The sequence below is a fragment of the Sinohyriopsis cumingii genome, chromosome 8 (assembly GCF_028554795.1).
Source record: "Sinohyriopsis cumingii isolate HCF-2022 chromosome 8, ASM2855479v2, whole genome shotgun sequence".
Lineage (NCBI taxonomy): Eukaryota > Metazoa > Mollusca > Bivalvia > Unionida > Unionidae > Sinohyriopsis > Sinohyriopsis cumingii.
The window spans coordinates 19,535,353-19,561,164 of record NC_142968.1 but is presented as its reverse complement, the minus strand read 5'-3'; the positions used below and the strand labels follow the sequence as shown (position 1 = coordinate 19,561,164).

The window sequence follows — 25,812 nt, the reverse complement described above, 5'->3', positions numbered from 1 at the left end:
TACAAACCCCAAATATACTATCCACACAAACATACGCGAACGCATACAAACCCCAAATATACTATCCACACAAACGTACGCGAACGCATACAAACCCCAAATATACTATCCATACAAACGTACGCGAACGCATACAAACCCCAAATATACTATCTACACAAACGTCACTAACGCGTATAAACCCCAAATATACTATCCACACAACGTCCCTAACGCATACAAACCCCAAATATACTATCCACACAACGTTGTGTGTTGTGTGACACAGATCGCCATTGTCGCTTGGTGTCTGCTTTCTTCTTCGAAAAGAGATCGTTTCGTCTTGACTATAAAAATTTAATTTGACTAAGTTTTACGCACTACTTGAACTCATACATTTCACGTTGTAGGTGTAAGCCGTCGTTCTCAGTTTTCTGGAAGTTCGTTTTTGCGTTTCTCAGATGTGATACTATTTTTTATGGACCAAACGAAATTTCTTTTGTCGTGAATCAGGACTCGTGGTTTTGTGGCATAAATGGAGAGCATTGATTAAAGCTCAGTTATGTCGTCTTCGAAATCGCTGAGACTGATCTGAGCTAACACTTCAGGTCTTGTGTAAGGCGACACGGCACGTCATTGCCTTTTACTTTCTCAATGAAATCGTTTCATCTTATTGCAAAATTACATTTGACTAGGTTTCATACGCAGCAGGTCCCTGTATATAAGGAGAGTGTCTTAGCGTCAGAGTATTCATTCCACTCTCAAACGATCAAGAAGATGGAAGAGTCAGCACAGATCGACCTGCTGGTCAAATATATGCTAAAAGTCATACGAAAGCATAATTCACAGGCGAAAGTGGCAAACAAACTTGCTCTTTTGGTCGTTGACTTGATGAGAGTCATACGAAAGTGTGTAAGTGCTGATGAAGTTTCTATATCTGCAAAGGTAAATGGGTATTTGTCTCCAGAATACCTGCTTCGTCTAAGAAAGAGAGACAAAAGTCAAGATACCTAATATCGTTGTCAGGAGAAAGGACACTGGGATTCAGAGTGCCCTAAGAGAAAAGAGAAGAAACAGAAACAAGACGAAAAAGAGAAGAGGGATTCAGAAGAAGAAGAAATTGAAGATGAGGAAGAACTTGTGCCAGTGAAGACATGGAAATTGAAAAATTGACAATGTGAGCCGATGCGTTGGCCCTGATGTGAAATTTCATACTACCTTCTAAAAGAGAATAGACCAGAAAGAAAACGTAAGTATCTCTTAGTCTTGACATTGTATAATAAGGATGGCGTGTTTTGTTTTTACTCACACTTTATGAAATTGTGCTCTTTCACCTCTCTCTATCCCTCTGGATCATGTTTTAGTTAGAATTGAAATGGAAGGATGTTTTCCTTCACGCACGCTCTTTAGGCATGCAAGTCGGTAAACAATAGTCAGTCTATTCATCCATCATTTTGTGTCTTGATGTTTCCCAAATCACACACTGATGCCATAAGATAACGGGTTAAATGGGTTTTGTAGTGTTGGGGTGGGGGGTGGGGTGGGGTGGGGTGTAGGTGTTTGGTAGAGTTGGTCATTGCAGGTGAGGGCTTAGGTGCTTTCAAAAAACTTTTTCTTCTTCACTCTGTGTTGATGGAATATAATGGGTTATTTTCTTCACTCTCTGTTGATAGTATATATAAAGGGTTATTTCTTCACTCCGTGTGGATAGTGTATAATGGTTTTCTTCTTCTTCCATCTGTGGTGTGCGTGTGCGTGTGTGTGTGTGTGTGTGTTCGGGTACGTTTTGTAGATCGTATATTCTTCCTCCCGAGTGTGGATAGTATATTTGGTGTTTGTATGCGTTAGCGACGTTGTGTGGATAGTATATTTGGGGTTTGTATGCGTTCGCGTACGTTTGTGTGGATAGTATATTTGGGGTTTGTATGCGTTCGCGTACGTTTGTGTGGATAGTATATTTGGGGTTTGTATTATCTCCCTTCTGTGTTGATAGTATATTTGGGGTTTGTATGCGTTCGCGTACGTTTGTATGGATAGTATATTTTGGGGGTTGGTATGCGTTTGCGTACGTTTGTGTGGATAGTATATTTGGGATTTGTACGCGTTAGCGACGTTGTGTGGATAGTATATTTGGGGTTTGTATGCGTTAGCGGCGTTGTGTGGATAGTGTATTTGGGGTTTTTATGCGTTCGCGTACGTTTGTGTGGATAGTATATTTCGGGTTTGTACGTGTTAGCGACGTTGTGTGGATAGTATATTTGGGGTTTGTATGCGTTAGCGACGTTGTGTGGATATTATATTTGGGAATTGTATGCGTTCGGGTACGTTTGTATGGAAAGTATATTTGGGGTTTGTATGCGTTCGCGTACGTTTGTATGGATAGTATATTTGGGGTTTGTATGCGTTCGCGTACGTTTGTATGGATTGTATATTTTAGGGTTTGTATGCGTTTGCGTACGTTTGTGTGGATAGCATATTTGGGGTTTGTATGCGTTCGCGTATGTTTGTGTGGATAGTTTATTCGGGGTTTGTATTATCTCCCTTCTGTGTTGGTAGTATATTTGGGGTTTGTTTTTTCCTCTTCCCTCTGTGTGTGTGTGTGTGTGTGTGTATGTGTGTGTGTGTGCGTATGTCTTCGCGCGTACGTTGTGTGTGTGTGTGTGTATTGGTGTCTGTTTGTCCCTATAAAACTCACTTTATCCCTATCAGATACACTCTAAATACCTGCCTGCAGTAGCGTGTATTCAGGTCAGCCACTTGCAACACTGTTGACAGTTATCGCCTAGTGTTCAGTACAGTGACGTCACTGACGCTGGAAATTTCGAGACTATAAACATGGACAGGTTGTAGCTACACATATGTACTAGAGTTCATAAACAGGAACGTCACTCAAGCTGAGGCTATAAAAAGATAGTGGGATTTTCCAAAGGAATAACCCACAAGTTGTAGTATAAATAGATAGTGAGATTTCATAGGAATTTCAGCTGATTATAGCTATAAATAGATACATGGGTGTTTATCCACGATCGTCACACAAGTTGATATTGTAAGTAGTTACTAATTTTATCCATTTTAGTCTAAACCATTGTACTTACTTTTCGGGGATATGTTTATTTTCCTTTAAGTTCTGGGACAATTTCGTCATTTTAGCGTTACTTTTAGTCACATCCATTTTATCGTTGAGCATTTCCTTGATTATAGCTATTTATAGCATCATTACAATTATGCAATTTTTTGAACACCCCATCAAGATTTCAGGTCTTGGTAATGCTTTATATATAAATCTCACGCTTGTACTAGTGTATGTATGTCTCTGTCTCTGTTGTGTTTGACCCTCTACCATCATTGTCCCTAAACAATCCCACCATGTTCAATTCCCCTTGACGCTCTACAGTTCCATCCATGTTAAAATTTCCCATGTTAAATTTCCGTTGAGGCTAGAGTGACCCAAGACTTTTGCCCCATGTTAAATTCCCCTTGAGGCTAGAGTGGCCCAAGACTTTTTCCCATGTTAAATTCCCCTTGAGGCTAAAGTGACCCAGGTGTTTTCGTAATGTTAAATTTCCCATTGAGGCTAAAGTGACCCAGGGGTGTTTTTACTGCTAATTCCCATTGAGGCTAAAGTGCCCCCATTCACTACTTTCGTGGTACGCGGACTTCAAGCCCTAACACAATGATGGAAAGATTGCGGGCTGCATTATATGCCGAGATTCCCGACCCTAAACAATCTTCTTCTCAAAGATTATGTTGATGCATGTCGCCTATTTTATGGTAATTAGATAATACTTGTACATGTTAATAATGTAACTCGTGTGAGATTTATTTCACAGGCATTCTTAATAAAGCACGTACCCATAATTATTATAGCCATTTCTATTTCTTTAAATGCTTACTCAATCAGCCTGAACACTAGCAACCCAATAGGTGTTTATCATTTATTGTATGTTTGTTTATGTGAAAATTACAGAAGGCTGACAACTCTTTATTATTTGAAAAAGAAGAAAACGAATTAAAATAAGTGATGGTAACTCCTTCTCAAACGTCAGCTCGTCAGTTAGAGTTTAAATGCATGTCGCCGACTTCATGGTGATACATGATTATTGTTAAGCAAATGGATAAGTCAGTGTTCTCAAATCATTTAGTTTTAAGAACAAAATATTATTCCATAAAGTCTAGCTTTCATTACTGTACATGTTGATCCGGTAGCATATCTAGGCATAGTAAAGTGAATTTAATAACGGTTCCAAAAGCAAATCAGATGAAACCTTTAGAATTTTTTTTTTTAATGTTTCAGTTCAATGTATTTTACCTTCCCCCCACATCTATATCCTCTTAATTCTAAATATTTCAAAACCATGATATATATATATATATATATATATATATATATATATATATATATATATATATATATATATATATATATATATATATATATATATATATATATATATATATATATCTGCATTCTAACCCTTCCTTTCCCTCTCGCGTGCATATTTATCTCCATTTATTATTTATTTGCTAACTTTAATTATGGGCATATGATTTTAAGGCATAAACAAAATTAAAATTAACTGTAAAATGAATGGAACGCAATTAACTTCCCGTTTTATTCTGATTAATATTTAAACTTTAGTTGTGATATATTGTCATCTAATGAGTCAAGCGCAGATTTCCCAATGGCAACTTCAGTTCCAGTGAATTTGCAATGGGCAAAGTGACTTATAACATTAGTGTTGCTTTGGTGTCATCCTACATTTTTTGAAATCACATTTTTTATTTTAATAGATGAATTGACAATTTAGATATGTTTTATATTCTTAAGTTTTTATTTTGCACTATCTAGACTTGATGCATATTTTTGCTATAATGCTATTTCACATTTACCAACTGGATGGTAATTTTTGATTGTGTCAGTAAAAGAGGTTGCAAAGTTGCAAAACAGTGCCTGAGGTTTTGTTTTTGGCAAAATAACTTAAACTTATATTTTAATAAGATTTGAACATTTAACCTCGTGTATCTGTCTGTATGTAGTTTTAACTGTAGATAAATTGGTTCCTAAGCTTTTAAATAAATACCTTCTCATGTTTTTGCAGGACAGGTGCAAAAAAAATATTCCGTTTCTCAGGTCGATGTAGTCTTTGATTGTGTGTAATTAGTCCTCACAATGACGTCCTCACAATGATGGTAAAATAAGAGTAGTCCTCATAATGTTTAAAGAAGTATATGACAAAAATGAAGTGATACAGATACTGCCTGGCTTACAGTTAAACTTACTTTCAAATTTCTAACATATTCTTTCATTCCTTCTTATGGTGCTCCAAATGTAGTCATATGTCAAGATCCTCGCAAGTATATGAATACACGTATGTGTGTGTGTGCGCGCGCGCAATTTTGATTTTTAACATAGCTTTAAAAATTATTCAGTCATATCGCTACGGTCTTTGCAGCGTGGCAGTTTATAGTTATGTCTAGCACTGGGGCATCATGCCTCAGACATGTAATACAATGCCCCACCCATATTATCCTAACACCAGGCTGACCAGTCCTAATACTAACCTCTTAATGATGAGAGCCAAATGAGGCAGCTGCAAGTACCATTTTTAAAGTCTTGGCATGACTCGGCCGGGGGTTGAACCCGCGACCTCCCGCATCAGAGGTGGACGGACTCTCTAACCACTTAAGTCACAGGAGCGATAAACATATTAGTGGAGAGTGTGATGTGATGTGATTTGGATTTTTAACGTAGCTTTAACAATTTTTCAGTCATATCGCTACGATGTCTACAATGTGGCAGTTTATAGTGATGTCTAGCACTGGGGCATCATGCCGCAGACATGTAGTATGATGTCCCACCCAGTCACAGTATCCTGACACCGGGCCGACCAGTCCTAACACTAACCTCTTAATGCTGAGCGCCAAGCGAGGGAGCTGTTAGTACCATTTTTGTAAGTCTTTGGTATGACTCGGCCGGGGATCGAACCCACGACCTCCCGCATCCAAGGCGGACGCTCTAACCTATTAGTGGAGAGTATTTTGCATTTTCAAACAAAGGGATAACAGACATCGTCGTATGATATATGGGGTAATTGCCTCAACAAAAGAAACTTAAAGGTGCTTTGATCTTAGAGAACTCTTTCCTATTATATATTATTGGATGATTCTGTGTGTGCACGATTCTTAAATGACTGCAACCAGTAAAGAAAAAAAAAAACGATTGTGTTTAACACAGAAGGCTTGACATGTTATGCTTCGGATTAAAATGCATTTTATAAACAGCTTGCAAAACTCCCGAGATAGCAGTTACATGTGAAGCGTTATAAACTCAGACAAATGGACACATTTTCACCAAACCTCAAAACAGTTATTCATTACTAGATACATTAGATATAAGAGATTCGTTTCGATGATGCAATAGTTTTGTAAAATAATTAAATACTTTTCAATTTATTATGAAAACAAAGGTGTACAACATAAATCACGAAATAATATTGTAATATCTAAACTATATCTCTATTGTATATTATATATGAGAAAGGTCTTTCTTCAGAACCACTCGATACTAAAACTAGTCACACCTACGCCTCCACTATAGCGATCGGATTTATTTCTTCTTTCAGTGTTGTCCAACGCCAAAATAACACCCCAAGCCTATCCTTATATTACCACCAGAGATTCTTACATTCCTTATCTGCAGTTGAAAGACTGTCTTCACATAGCTAACGGTGACATGAAAGTAATGCATTTTAGTTCATGCGATTTTCTACAGGTTTACATTGGTTCAATTTAAATAATAGAAAATACGGGACGAACCAGCTGAAAGGGGTAAAGAATTCAAGAGGAATGAAAATAGGGACGGTAAAATGTAAAGTTTTGTCGTTTACAAACAGGCTGTACAAATTACTAAGATACTGAGATATTTTCTCAATACAAAGTACACAGGAAAGCCCTACTCAAATAATAAGGTATATAGATGCTGAGATACAATATCATCCTGGATATATTTTATTCGAACACCATTCACACTGATCAACCAGCGTAGCATGGGGTCTATGACGTTTGCAGTTAGCTGAGCATTACACACGAACATGTCAGTACTTTCAATTACCGAGTCATTTAAACTATAGGGTTTAATTTCTACCTGTGCGTGTGGCGTACCGATTACTCTACAGCCATTCGCAGAAAACAATAGAGGGGAACAAAAGATCTGTCCTCGCTTTGTTTTAAACATAACCCCTGATGAGAAAGAATTTTGTTTAAAATAGTTGTTTATAATGGAGGTTTACTACTTGCCGTAAGTTTTGTTAAATTAGGAGTTGTTCAAACCGTGGGAAAAGCAAACATACAAGTAAGTGTTTCCTGAATGAATTTCGATATTCTTTTTGGACAATTTAGGCACAATAATTGGTTATTATGGTAACACACACATACACACTCACACACATACTACACATACAAACATGCACATGTATGTATGTATGTATGTATGTATGTATGTATGTATGTATGTATGTATGTATGTATGTATGTATATATATGGTCTATTGGACTCATTGTTGAGATGTGCATTGGCATGACGTGGCCTCTTTTGGTAGGGTCAACAATATATGAAATAAAATGAAAAGGTACCCACTTTGCAGAGGCAGCCGGGAATTTCAAAGTATACAGGAATCGGAAATCCCACATAAAACTGCAGGCAGAGGAGCAATGCAGAATTTAAGTTGTAGGAGGAGCTGAAGCAGTTTCTAAAAGGGCCCACCGTACCCCATTCCCATCAAAAGAACAACAACCAAACAAAAATAACAATACAATTTTACTGTTGTGCACGCGTTCAGCTCCTACCATGAGCCCTTGAACAACTATTCCATTTGCCTCTTCTTTAATCTGGCTTTTCATAAGTGCATTTCTACTTTAGTACCTCTATTATCCTGGCAATCCCTTGCTCAGCCCATACACATAACGTTAGTATAGATAGTAGAACATGCTGGTCTGTATCTATCTGTTTTGTCAGTTTGCATGTCTCTGATTTAATTAACAGCATACACATCGCAAGCAATGTTTCCACTTTCTGCTCGTTTTCAATGTTTTAAGTTTCGATTACTGTTCCTTCTGTACAATTTGGGCCAATTAAATTCATAAACAATTCGACTTCCACGCGTTGTATATGTTTGCGATTATTTTGTTATCTGTGATGTCTTTGGATGTAGTTTCGTGTTCGGCACAGTGATAAATACTAATTTGCACGGCATGCATGTCTTTTCCATCTCATGCTATAATGCGCTGTTTTTAGTCCCTGCTTCAGATTAAAAAATCTCGTTGTCTTTAAAAACAATAACTGAAAACTATGATCTCCTTGACATATCTATTCATCTACTATGTTTTCATCATTTAATTTGCTGCTGGTTTCTCAGTTATTTATTTATTCATTATTACTTGTCGGCCACCTGACAAGTACGTACTCTTCACCTTTTTATGATGCTCTTTAAAAGCTTTAAAATGTTTGTATGTCTACTTGTTTGTTGTATAGAGATATGTTATGCTAACAAAACATATAGTCCCTCACCCCACCCCACCCGAGTTTTATCCTATGAATATTTTAAGACAATATACCATTGGTTTACTTACATTTTCATTCCTGATGTTAGATGTTGGACGCCTAGTTTCTTTTCCATCATTTCGAACGACGTTGTTGTTTTAATCGTTGTGTATGCAACTTATATATACTATGTGATCTTCGATTTTCATTTCAATTCAACTCCTCGAAATGCACTCTGTTAGATCCTACTGCTGTCATGATTCTTGCGGCTTATTTCAATGTGGTGCATTAAATAATGTGTGACCTGGATGATAATGCTATTATTCGCATTGATGAAAAGTATGCTAGTACTAACAAGAATTCGCCTGTAGAATCCATGGTTGGCACTTTCCATTCTGTTTGGTTTATATATGTGATCTGATATATATATATATATATATATATATATATATATATATATATATATATATATATATATATATATATATATATATATATATATATAGTTTGATATCTGAAATCAATAAATCAACATTTGTAGTTTTGCAATATTTATTCAAATCCTCTAGCTTTAACATTTCACTGGAAGCACCCGTCCATATAATTTATTTGAAAATTGTCAAGAGTTTCAAAACTGTCACCCGACCCACCCCACCTCTACTCTCTTAGGTTTTTATTCCAGATGCTGAGATCGTGTACATAGTAACCCACTTGGCTTTATTAAACCAGTGCAACGGAAGGGAGCTAGGCTGTTCTGTAATTTCGAAACTTTGGAACTTAAAGAACACCTTTCAAGCCCAACCTCAGTGTAGTTCGGAAATAAGAAATTTAACGTTAATCAAAACCACTTTTATGACTCATATTGAAATATGTGTTTTACAAAAGCTAGTATGGATTTTCGTACAAAGCAGGGGACTCAAATCAGCGAAACGCACATTTGTATAATTTTTATCGATGTCTCCATTACCATCGGAACAGCTCCGGTGGCCTAGTGGTTAGAGCGTCCGGATGTTGGAGGTCGCGGGTTCGAACCAGGGCCAAGTCATACCAAATACTTGTAAAAATGGTACTAACAGCTGCCTCGCTACAAGCTCAGCATTAAGAGGTTAGTGTTAAGACTGGTTGGCTTGGTGTCAGGATAGTGTGACTGAGTGGGACATCATGCTATATGTCTGCGACATGATGACCGAGTGTTAGGCATCACTATAAACTGCAACACTGCAGACGTCGTAATGATATGACTGAACAAAATGTTAAAGCTACGTTAAAATTCCAAATCACACATACACACACATTACCATCGGATCAAACATGTTTGTATTTGGGGTATTACTTTTGCCAAACTCATATTCGTCAGGAAAAGATATATTATCAGTCTCTACTTCAACATAATCAAGCAAATCACGAGTTTAAACCTATTCTACATTCAACAATGCCTAGCCCATATCATAACTATTGTATTGACTATAGTAACCATATCATGACTATAACTCATGTCATAAAGAACAAAACAGTTACTTTTTGACTCATTTTTAATACCAACCGTTGCCACTAGATACCTGTTAAAAGTTCTTTTCATTTCGGGTTTAACGCCATTCCTCTGTGCAAGATAGGCTATAGATGGCGGCCAGAACAAATGGTGGAAGACGAACCCCAGATAAATGTGGTAAGTACCACCTACCCGTGGGAAGCTAGTGGCAAGCTTTCCCACATACTCACACTGGCATAGCCTCATACTCGAACTCACGCGGACAGAGGTGAGAAGGCAGCCAGCTATAAAGGCGATCGATTTAGACCACTCGGCCACCCACGCTCCCCCCCCCATCAAGAGTGCCGAGATCAAAATATTATTGTGTAATTGTTTACTCTGGCATTGTATATGTTAAACAGAAGACATCATCCTTCTCAAAACGGTAAGAAGATTAACGACTGTAAGCCATGACATGCCATCATGTTGTTTTATATACCTACCAATAAGCAGTATTGATCGACAATGCAAAGCAAGCATCTCTTAAGTCGCCCTTATGGGTTTTCTTTCTCATGTTATACAAAGAAACTCAATCAAAGAGAGAAACAACTAAATCGCAATGTATGCTTTAAAGAACAAAATAACATAATATTGTATATGAAAGTTCTGATTAAGAATAAGAACTACTTTAACAAGTCCTTGAGAAGACGACCATGCCAAATGTAAAAAAGCTCGTCGTCGTTAGTGGCTGGGTTCATCAGTACCTCCAGTTGCCACATTAGTTACTGTAGAGTTCCCCGATCGTGAGAAAACATCACCCTCGTGTTTACCAGTACGATACTTAACCCACCGTCACTGGACGTCGAAACGTCGTTTGCAACATGCATCACCATTACAAGAGTCTATGCGAAGCTGATGCAGGCGAATTTCTCCCACAATTATTAATCGCATTCGTATTACTCTAGTTCCAGTTCGAATTATACACATACACATTATTATTTCCATCAAGAAGCGTCGCAGTTTAGTTTAAGCCTTCTCGTTTGTCTAGGATTGTATGTATTTCCTTTATTTCAAGGATTATTACTGGCAAACTAGATACCAGTGGTGTAGTCCAGACTAACCCCTCTCAGATGAATGAACATTACTGTATACGTACACTGAGCATGTTTCTCTTGATATAATTCTGCATAGTATGCAAACATGATGCGTGCACTACAATACCGGTTCACCGGGTGGAGTAGGCCCCGTATGAACGTTAAACGTAAAGGTGGAACTTGCAGTTCATTATGGTGACCTCTTATTTTTCCGCTGGTATGGAAGTTAAATTAATGCTACCAAAAGTACACACTATAAATCGATTTGCTGTTCTTTTCCACATGGCACGTCCTGTATACCTGGCACGTATTCGGTATAAACATCGCAAAATTGTATCAAATCAGTTAAACCATCATTTACTGATAAATAAAAATATATAAATTACTGAGATGCATTCTTTTAAGTACACGCTTGCATTTTATATAGTACAAAACATGATTGCTTTTTAATTATGTCAATAAATGTTATTCTTCTTGGATACTTTTAAAAATGAGATTCTTATGCAGTGTTTGTATTTATGAATAAAATGATAAGAAACTGTACACCACATGGTCAGTAATAACTATCTGATTATCTAATGCATTTCATTACATTATACAACTAAAATCCATGTGATTATGTAACTAAATACATGTTGTTGCTTGTAAGAATACGTGTACTAAACTGCAGCGTGATATAGCTGTCAACATGTAAATGATAGGACTTTAAACGATTAAAATCAATGCCTATTTTTAGCTTATGAGCAATGAGTAAGACTATGTGTCTTCTATGGTTAAGATAATTACAGCCATACACGAATAATGATTATTCCTTTTCTCTGTTATTAGGGGCATTGTTGCATTTGTGGATTAAATATCCACTATGGGCAATGCTGCTTCAATGGAGGAAGCCAATGGAGCGGCGACAACTTCAGACAAACATTTCACGCGTAGAGCGTTTGCAACGCGAGATGAAGTGGGAAACAATGCAAACGAAGACAGGAGAATAAACAATTCAAATCCGGCAGATGAACAGAGCAATAAAGAGGACGATGTTCATGTTCACAAAGATATTATTTTTAAGGCTTTAAGAGACGCAATGGACAAAATACACAAATTTCCGAACTTGCGGGGTGAAGATGGGACATGGATGAAAGATTTACGAGACGGTCTCATTGCCCTTTCGAAACAAATTTCTGCAATTGAAAACATGGGCCAGTTGGCATATGGCGTTATCGAGAGTTATAAGCGCGAAGCGGGGCACCTGGTATTTACATCTAAGACGATAAATATAGTATGCAATGTAGTGAATGTGGGTTGGAACATTTATTTCGAAGATGAGGAGATGAAGTTGGCCGCAGATCAATTTGCTGTAATCAAGCTTGCTCTTGAAAATTTAGTCAGCTTTTCTGACTCCAGTGATGAAGTTAAATGTGACATAGCTAAGGAAGAAGACTTTCTTAAAACCCTGACAAAAATACTGAAGACCTGTTACAAGTCAGATATTCGGAAAGGAGGAAAGGTACTTTTGTAGGATGCTGGTATTGCTCGTGTCACTTGCAACTTATTGTCAATAAGACATGAGCGTTCAATATTTCTCTCCTGTGTTGTAGTAAAATTATTTATACGAATGTAATGAAAAATATTCATTATGGTACGTTTTTGAAATAGTTGATATTAATCCTGTACAGCTAAAGGCATCTACCAGAATGCATACACGCTATATCTTGTCTGTGATCGTTTCAGTCAATACTGACGTATTAAGATGCAATGCGTTTTTCATATGGTTAGGTAAGCAGCAGCAACTAAATTTACATGTGTGAGACACTCGTTTCATTTTTACGCTGGCAAATGTCACTTGTTCAGAGTCCTACTCAACCCTAGCTTTACAAATTTTACTACATCCGGCTCGGTATGTTACTTTGTTCATATATCTCTCTGCGTCTGATATGTTCTATAATCACTCAATCGGACAAAAAAAAAAGATTGCACACTCTTGTGATCGAGCCTTATCTCTCCATTTATGAAATATATATATCCCTCCCTCACTCCCCACCTCTCTCTCTCTCTGACATTATGCATGTTGACCGACTCACTATGTCGGTAAGTTTTGTAATTGCCCTAATCGAAGTTCAGTCGTTTCTGTTCTGGAGAGTATTATACATTAATTGAGATCATGGGTTGAGCTGGGAATCGATTTGGGACTGGAGGCGGTTTTAGAGAGGCAGATATATATATATATATATATATATATATATATATATATATATATATATATATATATATATATATATATATATATATATATATATATATATATATATATATCAGTGTCTGATATGTCCTATAATCACTCTATTTTTTGGGATTATGTATACTACAAAAACATCTGAGTATGAGCATTTTTCAACATGGACTCTTAAATATAAAACAAATATTTAACGTCTAATATGTATGTTGCCCTCATTTACAGGGGATAAATGAGAACATTTTGGTCTTCAATAGCTTGATCATATTGTACAACATTTCACAAGTGGATGAAAATATGAAAAGACTGCAAAGTCTCAACAACGTGAAGATTATTGCGTTATACCTGGACACAGTATATCGCTTCGTCGCTTTGTCATACCTTGCAAATATCATCAACGAGGATGAGTGTGCCTATCTCCAGGGCAGAGATCATGCCGTTGAAACTATTAAATTTCTATCAGATTTATTGTGTGGTACAATAAAGCACCCATTGCATCAGTGTACAGACGATTGCAGTATTACCTGGTCGGCAAAGGAGTGCGCACGACGTAAGTTCAGTTAGCATACCAAAATTGTTTGACTTATATCTATCTATCTTTATATATATATCTCTCTCTGTGTGTGTGTGTGTGTGTGTGTGTGTGTGTGTGTGTGTGAGTGTGTGTGAGTGCAGCAGTATTATCAGAAATAATATTATCAAAAGTAAAACACAAGTAAAAGTAAAATAGCAGAACGTTTTCAAATTTATTTTATCGGATTGTTATTCACTTTTAATTTCTTGAAAGCGCCTATGCAACCCTACTGCAACGAATTATTATCATTCATACGAAACTTAAAAAACTCCCCTACCAAATGAAATGCACAGAAAAGGCTACTAAATTAACAAATTCAAATTTCAGTAATTCGTGTCCTAGCCAGAAATGAGAAGAGCAAAAGACTACTTGCAGAGATGGGTTGTTTGTCTCACTTGGTGGAATTGGCAAGATGTGGAACTGTTGAGGAGCAGAAGGGTGATATATCCTTACTGTTATATTGTAACTTTATACTGCACATAGCAGCAAGCCTAAACTTAAATCAGAATTTGTGTTCGAAATGATGTTTAATTGTATGTACCAATTCCATTGTCTACTCTCAGCTCTAAGGAGTATTTGTTATATATATATATATATATATATATATATATATATATATATATATATATAGTTTCTTATCAATACGTCATTTTATACAGATTGGGAGGAGCCTTGTTACGATTTAAATCCATTAAGCTGTACATGTTTTTATACTATTTTTAGCATATTTTACATTTAAATAATGTTTGTTAATATTACCATTCTAATATAACATATGTTGGAGATGAAATTTTATTCTACATCTCTCATATAGATCGTTACCTAAATGTATACATTAATCAACACAAATAAGTTTTGTCTATATCGTTTTATATAAGCAAAGATGCTGTCAACGTTTACCTAGCCGTGCAATGCAGACGCACTTACTGATAATATAAACTGACCTAATCCACTGTAGTTATTGTGTTGATAATGTACCTCTCATTGGATCTTTTGTTCAAAATTTAAAACGCTACTACATCTGCTGAGGTTTATTTCAGATACCATTAAAGAGGCTAAGTAAAATCTGAGATTGTGGAAAAGTACGTAAATTGTTGCAGCTGCTAACATCAACCACTATTAATGATATAGACCTTTGCTTACAAATGGTGTGTTGAGCTTTTAATTTTTTTTCCCCTTGAAAAGACAATACTTCATACACAAATGAATTAATCGTGGACTTTAAATTAAGTACACTATCGTATCTTGTATATTTTATCACTCAGAGGCGGTCGGAGCGATTTGGGCTTTGGCTTTTGACGAGGAAAACCAGAGAATGATGATGGAGGACAAAACCTTGAATATTGTTAGCATGCTTTTGGATCTCATAAAAAGTCTCGACACGGTCAGAAAAGCTGCAGAGGGTACTCTGTGGACCCTTAGAAACAAACTGAAGCAGATTGATGCATACAAAGATTTAGGTATGTTTATAGCAATTCAGGGCTTTGATTCAAGTTATCAGTTTTCCAAACCATCATAACAATTAGCAGAATAATGGAGAGGACAGATTAAATTGTATACTTTGTCTCCATTATCTAATAGCAAGCTATTATTAATATGTTGTTTGAATACGTGTGATCTTGTCCTAACTCTACCCTAATAAAGTGCATGACGTGGATACATTTAAAATCGAAAAATAATGGATGAGGTTGACATCTCTGATTTCAAACTATCTTTATGAGCAGAATTTTAACGATTTTGTTTAAGAGCTAATCAACAAAGATCCATATTTATTAGTATTTAACATTCAGTGTCAATAACCTAATCTAACGATAAAATAATTTGCATAGACTTTGTCACAAACAATAACCAGATAGCAATTGTATTTCTTATCAGATTTATTAAGAAGTGTGTGCGACTCTAATGACCTAGGAGAAAAAAGCCCTGGCCAATCTGATGCTCGGCGCAAGAAAGGCCACGTCATGATCAGCTACAACAGAAACCATCGTGAAATAGTGAAATGGATAAGGGACCAGTTGGAAGCTAAGGGTTACCCGGTGTGGATGGATATTGGAAATATGGATGGGTCAACTTCGCAGACCATGGCAGAGGCTATAGAATCAGCTCATGTCTTTCTATTTTGTTGTTCGCAGGGGTATAAGAACAGCAATAATTGTAGACAAGGTAAGATATGATAGCCTTTACCTCTCTTATTAACGTCAGAATATTGCATTCATTTATTTCACACGACAATTGTATGATACAATACAACGAGTCATTTGCTTCATATGTATTTAGTCAAATGGATGTTATATAGATAGATATATAGATAGATCCAGGTTTTAAATATCCACTGCCCACGGCTTCATTAATGTATCATAGATGACATTGTCAAAACACACACACACGCATATGTATATATATATATATATATATATATATATATATATATATATATATATATATATATATATATATATATATTATGATTTAACATACAAAACAGAGAAACAGCTTCCATAAATAAACTGTGCCAAAAAATTAAGAGCAGTTTTTAATATTCATTGAAATATGCGTCCTTAATGTCTGACAAGTACACACCTCTGATGACGTTTTCATGCATACAAAGTTTTCAGTATACAAAGAAAAGGAGTTGAACAAAGCAATGCAAAGATATAGAAATGGATTACATGTACGATTGATGTTACTGCACAATAAGCAGTGTTATCGCAAGACAGACCATTAAAGAGCAACTACGAGCTAGTTACTCAGGTATTAAAATAGCTAAAAAGCTGTAAACAATACTGATGAAAAGCAACTTCAAACTAAAAACAAGACAACGGAAATACAAATTATACACATCAGATAATATAGGTCAAAGATGTGGAGGAAAATTTAGTACGCATATACGACACAAGTCATTACAATATGAACCACATTTAGTGCAATTAAAAGCTATAAGCAAATATACACCAGCAAGTACTAAAACATCAATCATGCAACGGATGATGCCAACAACAGTAACTTCTTCATTCGTGTCTACAAGTGGAACATTTTGACAATATATTCCCAGATCAGGCTTTGAGGATGCATTAAAAGTTTTAAAATCTAAGGCTGTTCGTGAATTATTAAGGAGAGATATCAAGAGTTTACCTGATACATGTATAAAAGACTGGTGTTGATACTTGGATACTTTGGTATTTGAAATCTCCAAGGTGTGCGAACCTAAAAGAGTAACATGATTTTTTTCCTTCAAAATACCACATACTAGAGCAATACCGTACACACATAATTTCATTTTATCCTTCCATATCTTAAACAAATGATAAAAATAACGTTTGCGTATATCGTCTGCGCAATACTATCATCTACGGTCTATACATGTATATTTCAGAAGCAGATTATGCGAGTAGTTTAGGAGAACGTCTTCATATGATTCCTCTGTTAATGGAAGAGGGTTATAAAGCAGATGGATGGCTCGGCTTTTATGTGGGCAGGGATTACTTTTACGACTTCAGTGGAAAGTATCCCCGTGAGCAGAAGTTGCAGGAACTTCTTACAAAGTTGAATAAGTGCTACCAGAAGGTAAAGTATGCAGCCTATGGCAGTATCAGCTAAAGATCTGTATTGAATGATATAATAGACTACGGCTGCATAATAGCTCTTCAGATCAATATGTAGGGTGTTTCATATTAAGGCAAATATTGAATTGCTATATTTAGTCACATTTTATTAATAGTCTATAATGTATCAAAATAAAAAAATAGCAGCGCAACACATACATTGGCACATCTTCATTTTAATAAGTAACTTCCTATATTTCATTTTAAACATGTTTCTTCTGACATAAATCGTCAATATCATTCTCCTTTAATAATTTTAAAAACAATTCGTCAGTCTAACAAACATGATCTTAGTTAATTAGGATGTTTAACGGTCTTCATTACGTCATAAGTGCTGTTTTCACTCAGACGGAAGGAAAACAGTGAGGTGCCAAAACCAAATCGCAAGAAGTTATGTTTAGATCATTGCCCTTCAAGTGATATTCTCGTTAATCTACAAAGGCTCACTATCAATACATGGTATCAATATCTGTACCTTTCAAACAATAATATGATCACATATCTCGTTTTGTTGATTTTGCTAAAGCGTTGGGTTCTGTTATAAGTGATATTTTATAGTATAAATTACCTGGATAAGGAATAAGAGGTAAACTATTTTATAAAAGTTATGATTTTCCGTAAGAGAGGAAGATTATCAGATGATTATTTATTCTTCTATAAAGGCGCACAATATAAAATTTGTTACCAAATTTGTATTTCTTAATTTCTGGGAATAGTTTCAAAACAGATGGTTCTTTCATACTTGCTCAACAAACTTTAAGTGAAAAAGCTTCAAAGGCATCATTTGCAATGGATAAATATGCATGCAAGTTTGGAAATTTGCCCCCTAAGACAAGATGTGACATTGTTTACGTTCTAAGTTCGCCAGTTCTTAATTGTGGATTAGAAGTATGGCGATTTATTCAATGAAATGCCGCTGAACGGATGCATTTGAACGTTTTGCAAACATCTTGTGGTTACAAAATCTGCCAAAAATGATTTTGTATATGATGAATTGGGCAGTTCACGCTTACATCTCAATAGATTTTACCGCATGTTCAAATAATGGGCTAAGATTATCTCACCAGATAATAGTATATATATATATATATATATATATATATATATATATATATATATATATATATATATATATATATATATAACCTAATGCTTAGTGACATAGAAAGCCATCCTGGAACGAAAAATTGGGCATTGTTAGTCCAAAATTTATTAAACATTCTGGGTCTGCGGATAGTATGGCTAAATCAAGCTGCTGGAACATAAGTGCTTTCTTATCGTTAACGGCGATCTGACAAGTTTGTCCAAAACTGGCAATCAATAATCATATAATTTCCAGAGCTAGATTATATAGGAAGTTTGTAACAAATGTTCTGATCTAAAGGATATTTAGACATAGTAACAGTGACAAAAGTTAGACAATCCCTTTCAGAAATAAGGCTGTCGGCCAGCACATTACATGTTGAAGCGGGGAGATGGAATAAATGCCATAGCACCCCAATAAAAAATACAATTTTACTTTTTGCAAGATGAATACCGATTGTTTTTAGAATGTCAGTGTTATTTACCATTAAGAAAGAAGTATATAAACTTTTATTTTTGGAGAGGTTTACTTATGTTGAAGTTTATTTATTATTTACTTCCTCTAAAACTACAAAGGTTAGAAATCTGGGTGTGAAAGTATGAACTTTGAACACGTTGTTGTAGCACATTTGCCGCGGTCATTGTGACACGTAACAAATGAAATTGACGAATGGGTTTCGGTACCGTGTTAAATCGCTAGAATGCGGCGCTTTTATTAACACTCTTTGAGGCACAAAAAAGCTTGTTCCACTAATACCAAGTACATGGTCTTTAATAGATCTTTGATTACAGGGGTTTGGATCCATCTGTACTTATATAATAAGTTTCATGTTGATCATGACAATTTACAAAACAGTGAACGAGAAAATAAGTGTTGGTGGTTTCAAACTCCATGCCTCTGACACAATGAGTACCCACTCTAATTACTAAGCAATTACTATCGCACCATTCTTGCATGGCGAGTGCAGAGCGTGACTATAAAAACCGTTACAAGTTGGAAACTATACTAAATACTTGCTGAAAACGTAACCGTTTGCATAAAGTAAAACAAAACACATGTGTAACTTATCCCAGTGCTCATGTTAATTTATTATGAAAAGTTGTTTATTTTCCAGATGAAATACAAAGTTATCCCTTAATATCAAATATAACTTGCGTAGATTTTAAATTTTATAAATAATAAATGCTTATTATATACATCTATTGTGTCATTCGTAGATATATTTTTGGATCAAATATTTTGGCATGTTGCAGTGCAGAAACACTGCTATATTCATTATGACAGTATTATTTTACGTTTGTTTGTCGTGTTCAAAATATAGTTGTAATTTCAAAATTCAATCTCCTTCACAGGTTCAAGAAACTACTGCAGTGACAGTAAACCCAATCTCTAGAGCCAAAATTTCTGTATCTGAATTAAGGAAGTGGACGTTGAATGATATGGACAATTGGATCATGAAGAATGACCTCCCAAGGTAATCCTGTCCTTAAGAAAGAAAACTAGAGTTGTGTTGACCACAAGTATGTGGAATGAAGCGTGATGAAATACTGCAGAGTGTCAAAGAGAAAATATCATGATTAGAAAGAAACACTGGTAACTACTTGTTGTAATGGTATATATGCTCTGAATGTTTCTTATTATCAACTCTTTGAGGACGGGGTATTGTCGGTTCTGCAGCACGTGGACAGTTTAAACATAAATTCAGTGTTTGGGTGTCTAGAAAAGGGGGTTTCTAAAATCTCCGGCGTATCATTTCTGAATCGCCTGAAACCTTTCGAGTAAATTTGATAGAAGGGTATTTGAAAGACGTGTTTCTAAACTTTTGATTGGGGCCTCAATGTATTATGCCCCAATCTCGTTAGCAGTATTGATATCTTGTTTGAGTGGACTTTCTTCCAAACTAGGAAGTGAATAAGATGATCAGAAGCTAAATTAAAATTCCAGAATGCCAAACTAAACAGTTTCCTTTCCCGATGTATATATCTCACAGTTCTCAACGACACTGTAATTTCCAAATCATCATCTCTAAGGAATATGCAAGATTTCCGAACCATTTTTGCATGTTAGATTTTGAGTATGGCTTTCGTTTGGGAGATGCGAAATAATTTCCTCACCAATATTATCAACAGTCATCAGACTTATTTTTTTGTTCAGAAAACAAAAATAATTATTAAAAATTAAGCAAGATGAATGTTTACCCAGATGTACTTTGGGTAAACTCGTTTAACATAGGTGATCTACCTATGCTATGCATTTAACAACAAAGCCGTAATGTCAGCATCATTAAATAATGAGTATTTGTTACAGGTGTGGACGTAATATCAGTTTTGTCAAAGTCAGTTGCATCGCAAAATAATGTTCAAGAAATTACAAACGTTAATATTTCGATTTCAAACATAGAACATATATCCTGCAGTGTTTGAAATAAAGACTGCGATCATATCATCGAAATTTGCATTTTTACGTATGTACAGCAAGATTGCTAAGACAGTACAGTATAACGAAGGACTTGGCGCTGATTATAACAAATACAAATGTGTGTATTCGTTTCAATTGACACTGCAGCGTCAAGATCTCGTAAATAATGAATGGCCATTGCATTGCCTTTATATCGTCAACAACCCATTTTATAGTAACATCTATTTATGTGTGATATTCTCTTTGTTTTTGCCTAACCGTTTGGTATCATGCTAAATCCATATTCAGGAACTTTCGGTCAGTAGTTCTAGTTAAATACCCGATATTTTTAAACTATCCAGGATCAGTTGAAAATTTTGCGATTTCGGTATCAAATCCAGGATAGATTGAGTTAGACGGCAGGTTTGGAAGTATCAATCAAAATGGATGCACCGTATTGATACTTTTTTGTTTTATTTCATCAGCTATTGATAACGAAGTGGTGATAATATACATTTCTATTTCTAAACGAAAATGTATTTTCATACTGTCTCTATTGAATGAGTCATAAGCCGTTGGAAGATGTAGACATCACATTTTAATGATTCCAAACATTCTTTCGCTCAGGGAGCAATTTGAGCAAATTACTGGAAGGGACCTGGCAGCATTGATCACAATGAGGAAGGAGGTACGTCATATACCGGAGATATCGGTATTATTATATACTGATATTGCACAAATCTCATCTCTACCATAATATGAAAAGTTTTCTTGATTTTAAACGTCGCAAGTTACACGATTCTATGTATATATGGTACATCATTTGAGAGTTACGCCTCGTGTTGATAATGGCCACGTTATGTGTTATGCATGGATGTTTGTCTTATACGAACCATCTATACACTATATAGAGAAATAGCAGTTTCTTTCTCTTAGCTGTGTTGTAGTTTATGCCATCATACACTAGTACTTGTCGGATATCCAGTCTTACAAAAGAAATCTTGCAATAATATAATTGCATTTTCTGTATCGCTTTCTCCATAAAGTTTTATATAAACTCTACGCTAAAAATGTAGAAATCGGAACATATTCAAGTTTCGCAACAAGGCATACTATTTATTTAGGGAATGGACGGGAACTACATGTCTTGAGCAAACAATCGTTTAAGATTAGTCACACCTTTCCTAAAAATGACTTCTACTAATCTATATCGACGAAAACACATTTCACTATGAGGCGAAGAATATGAATTGGTTTCAGTCGTGCTTTCTTCTTTTGTTCTTGCAGGCTCCAGAATGTTTCTACCGCCGTATCAGAAAGGATTTCAAAATAAAAAGTTTATCAACCACTGACCGCTTCATCGAAGCTCTCGACGATCTGACAATGTAGCTTCGTAAACTAATGTGGCTGGCTTGAAGCGGAATAAACTACGTATCTGATAGATAATTTACGAATTACCTTACCCTGTTATCTTACTAACGTGGCTGGGTTGAAGCGGAATAAACTGCGCATATGATAGATAATTTAAGAATTACCTTGCCCTGTTATTTTCATTCAACACCATGATCCAACAATTCAAAAGTTCTGTTTTAATCAGCATTCCATCAACACAGGTCTGTATCTGCAAACGTATGGTTGGATATGTAGATACGTTAATTTGGCCTCTGTAGGTTAGCGTTTTACAGGATGATATACAATACACTGACAGGTTTGTTAGTTATTGGATGGGCAAACACATTTTATATGCATTCAATGACCAGAAAAATATATTTACCTATTTCTTCGATGAATATTGATTGTTGTGTTTTGTTTTGCTTTTACGCCAAATGAAATATGCACAAGGTGTGTTTTCATAATTGAGGGTTATACGTAAAGTTTGTTAATGTTGAATATATAGTTTTAAGCAGGCTAGGTGTACATAGACCCAAGTAATATCATTATGTTTTCTCTCATTTTCTATATGTTAATTTTATATTCTCTACAGTTTAAAAATATTTGGTATCACCTGCATTTCGATGGAATGAGCGTCATTTTTTCCCAGTATCTGTGCGGTAATCGGGCAATCGATTTTTTAGTCATGTATCGAAAGTAACTCTTTGTATTTCATCCTGACACGTTAAATCAATACCAGTTAAAACTAATGTTTACCAGAAATGGACGTTAATTTGTGTGATCCTACCGTTATGCAAACAAGGTCACCACCCCTCATTATTATGAAAAGGTAAACAGAGTCGCATAAACAGAGCATTGACCTCATTTAACAGGGATTCTACCTTAGCCTGATCAACAATGTACCAAAATCCAGAAATTAATACATTCAAAATCCTTCAGCAATAGATTTCCAATTTATGGGATTTAAAGGCTTGACTTTCAGTCATCCAGTCAGCTCCATTCCTCTGAGTTTATGTCTTCTCTTAGCAGTATACATGTACACATTGCACTTTCTTTGCAGTTCCGTACATCATGGAAATGAAATAAAATCGAGTCAGTACTCAAGAGGTATATGAAAGAAAATATTTTATAAAGACAATATAACACAATTTACAAGGGTTATTATCCTGGATGTGTCATAAAAAAAATACTTCAAATAACTGTTCTGCATGACAAATCGCTGCAAAAAAATCTTTAATTCCTGTGTTCATTGTACTGTACCAGATGTATGTGCCGTCAAGTAAACGTTTTTTTCAAGTCAATTTGAACATACTGTGTGGACACAATTTGAACACACTGTGTGGATACAATTTGAACACACTGTGTGAACACAATATCCAAACGAAAGGAGAAATGAACAATCATAGTGTGTGACATGATGTTTCCATATGTTTGGTGATTATATAATATAGATTGTAACAAACTATGTTATTTTAAGAAATAACAACTTCCATTCTATTAGAGTTCAGATCTTTGAATAACAAACAAATGACAATTCATTCAGTTATCATTGGCATTTTGAAATTAATTCTTATTATCCACTTCTTCGTTTTTCTAGTACATGCACCTTCAGTGAGAATAAAATTTTTCTTCAAAGTCGTTTTACTCGAACCAATTTATCGTTGTACATAACATTGTAATACGATAACAATAATCCCATGTCATACGTTCCTCAAATAATATCTCTAAGCGCAAAACATATACATTTTTATATTTTTATGTTGATGTGAAATGTCTTTAACAGGCAATGATCCAATTATAGCTTTTTAATGTGGAAAATTGATAAAACATTTGGCTTTTATTTTCGTTCCTGCAATAAAGTTTCACTATCGAACGATTTCGAGTGTTTCTTTCGGTTCGTATGGTACATTCTTTTCCAAGTAACATCATGATTTGCAGTGGCATATAGTTAAGCTATTATTTGTATATGGTAGGAAAATTGGAGATTTACAGATATAAATGCAAACAGAATGGTACGCGTACATAAAGCACGATATATATGTACATACCATGCAGAATAACAAATTGAAAAATACATTCAGAAATCACTGCAATAAATGATTGACAGCAAATTTTAGTTTTATATGTGCATGTGCATTTATGTTGATATCTACATTTATACATTACAACTAAATGCTCATATTAATCTCTGTATCTATCAATCGACCTGTTTTTCGTTTCATGTCTTCACAATATTTACTAACATAAATCTCAGAACTTAGCCAAACCTTTTCATACTGCATATTGCAAACACATATTGCAAACACCTCTACTACATGTACTCAGCCAAAACCCATATATATATATATATATATATATATATATATATATATATATATATATATATATATATATATATATATGTGCTTCTAAACTACTGCCGAAAGAGTGGCTTGAAAAGTATGCAAGAATGCAAAATTGGTAGATACTGAACATCACTAGTTCACTATACATTCATTAATAATTTGCTGCTTCAATATGTGTCAATTCCCTAACGGTCGAAATGCAAGGATGGACGAAAGAAAAGGAATCATTAAAAACTCTTAATTTAGTTCTCATTGGTCATTGCTCGGATTAAGACTTTTATAGAGTTTTGCTAAGAAAATTTTACTATTTCTTCTCCTTAATTTATGGTTTTTATTTATTTTATTAACATGCATGCAGGAACAAAGGATATCCGGTAGGATTTATATTTTTATTTTGTTTCTATATTCATTTCAGTGTGTGTGTGTGTGTGTGTGTGCTTATAGTAAATTATTCTAAAACACGTAAATGTACTAATATACGTTTGAATGATTTTTTTCATACACATAATATTAATATTCCACTCAGGTGTCAGAGATTTGTGTCAGACGCTTCAGACATAAAGATTTGAAATTTATTTAATAAAACAAGCAAGACGAATAGGCCAGTGAGAATACTTACTAGGCTTATATTAGAATGTAAGCAAAAGATAAAATCAACGGCTAGGGTCAAATACATGTTTCGTTTAGTTGTATTGAACTTAGCTAAACAGTTTTGAGACCTACAAGGATACAAGCGTTACAGAAATTTTAATTAAAAAAATTAATACAAAGTGTGGTTCAAATCGCGAAAGTGGTTTTACAGATGTCAAAAGCTATTTCCACCTGGTTGATGTAACAACAAGATTATGGCTATGAATAGTATATAAACTAAATTGACTATAACATGTCATAAGGAACATTTCCAGGAAGTGTAATAACTATATTTTTCACTTGGTGAATATAAATAGTATATCCTGTCACTTTTGTCGCAATTACATTGGTATACAGCTGCTTAGCAAATGTGTTTTCAACTCTACGTTCTAGCAATACAGTGGTACACAGCTGCTTAGCAAATGTGTTTTCAACTCTACGTTGTAGCAATACAGTGGTACACAGCTGCTTAGCAAATGCG

At 35.1% G+C, this 25,812-nt stretch overlaps 1 protein-coding gene across 1 annotated transcript; it reads left to right on the top strand.

Annotated features, from left to right (window-relative positions):
* Positions 1 to 7,249: 7,249 nt before the first annotated feature.
* LOC149793085 (uncharacterized) lies at positions 7,250 to 24,330 on the top strand. Its single transcript, XM_089966289.1, has 10 exons — positions 7,250 to 7,330; positions 11,909 to 12,581; positions 13,533 to 13,857; positions 14,209 to 14,319; positions 15,147 to 15,341; positions 15,757 to 16,044; positions 17,255 to 17,445; positions 19,920 to 20,041; positions 21,592 to 21,652; positions 22,252 to 24,330. The coding sequence occupies exons 2-10, from the start codon at positions 11,943 to 11,945 to the stop codon at positions 22,351 to 22,353; spliced, it is 2,034 nt and encodes a 677-aa protein (XP_089822415.1). The 5' UTR covers positions 7,250 to 7,330; positions 11,909 to 11,942; the 3' UTR covers positions 22,354 to 24,330.
* Positions 24,331 to 25,812: the final 1,482 nt, after the last annotated feature.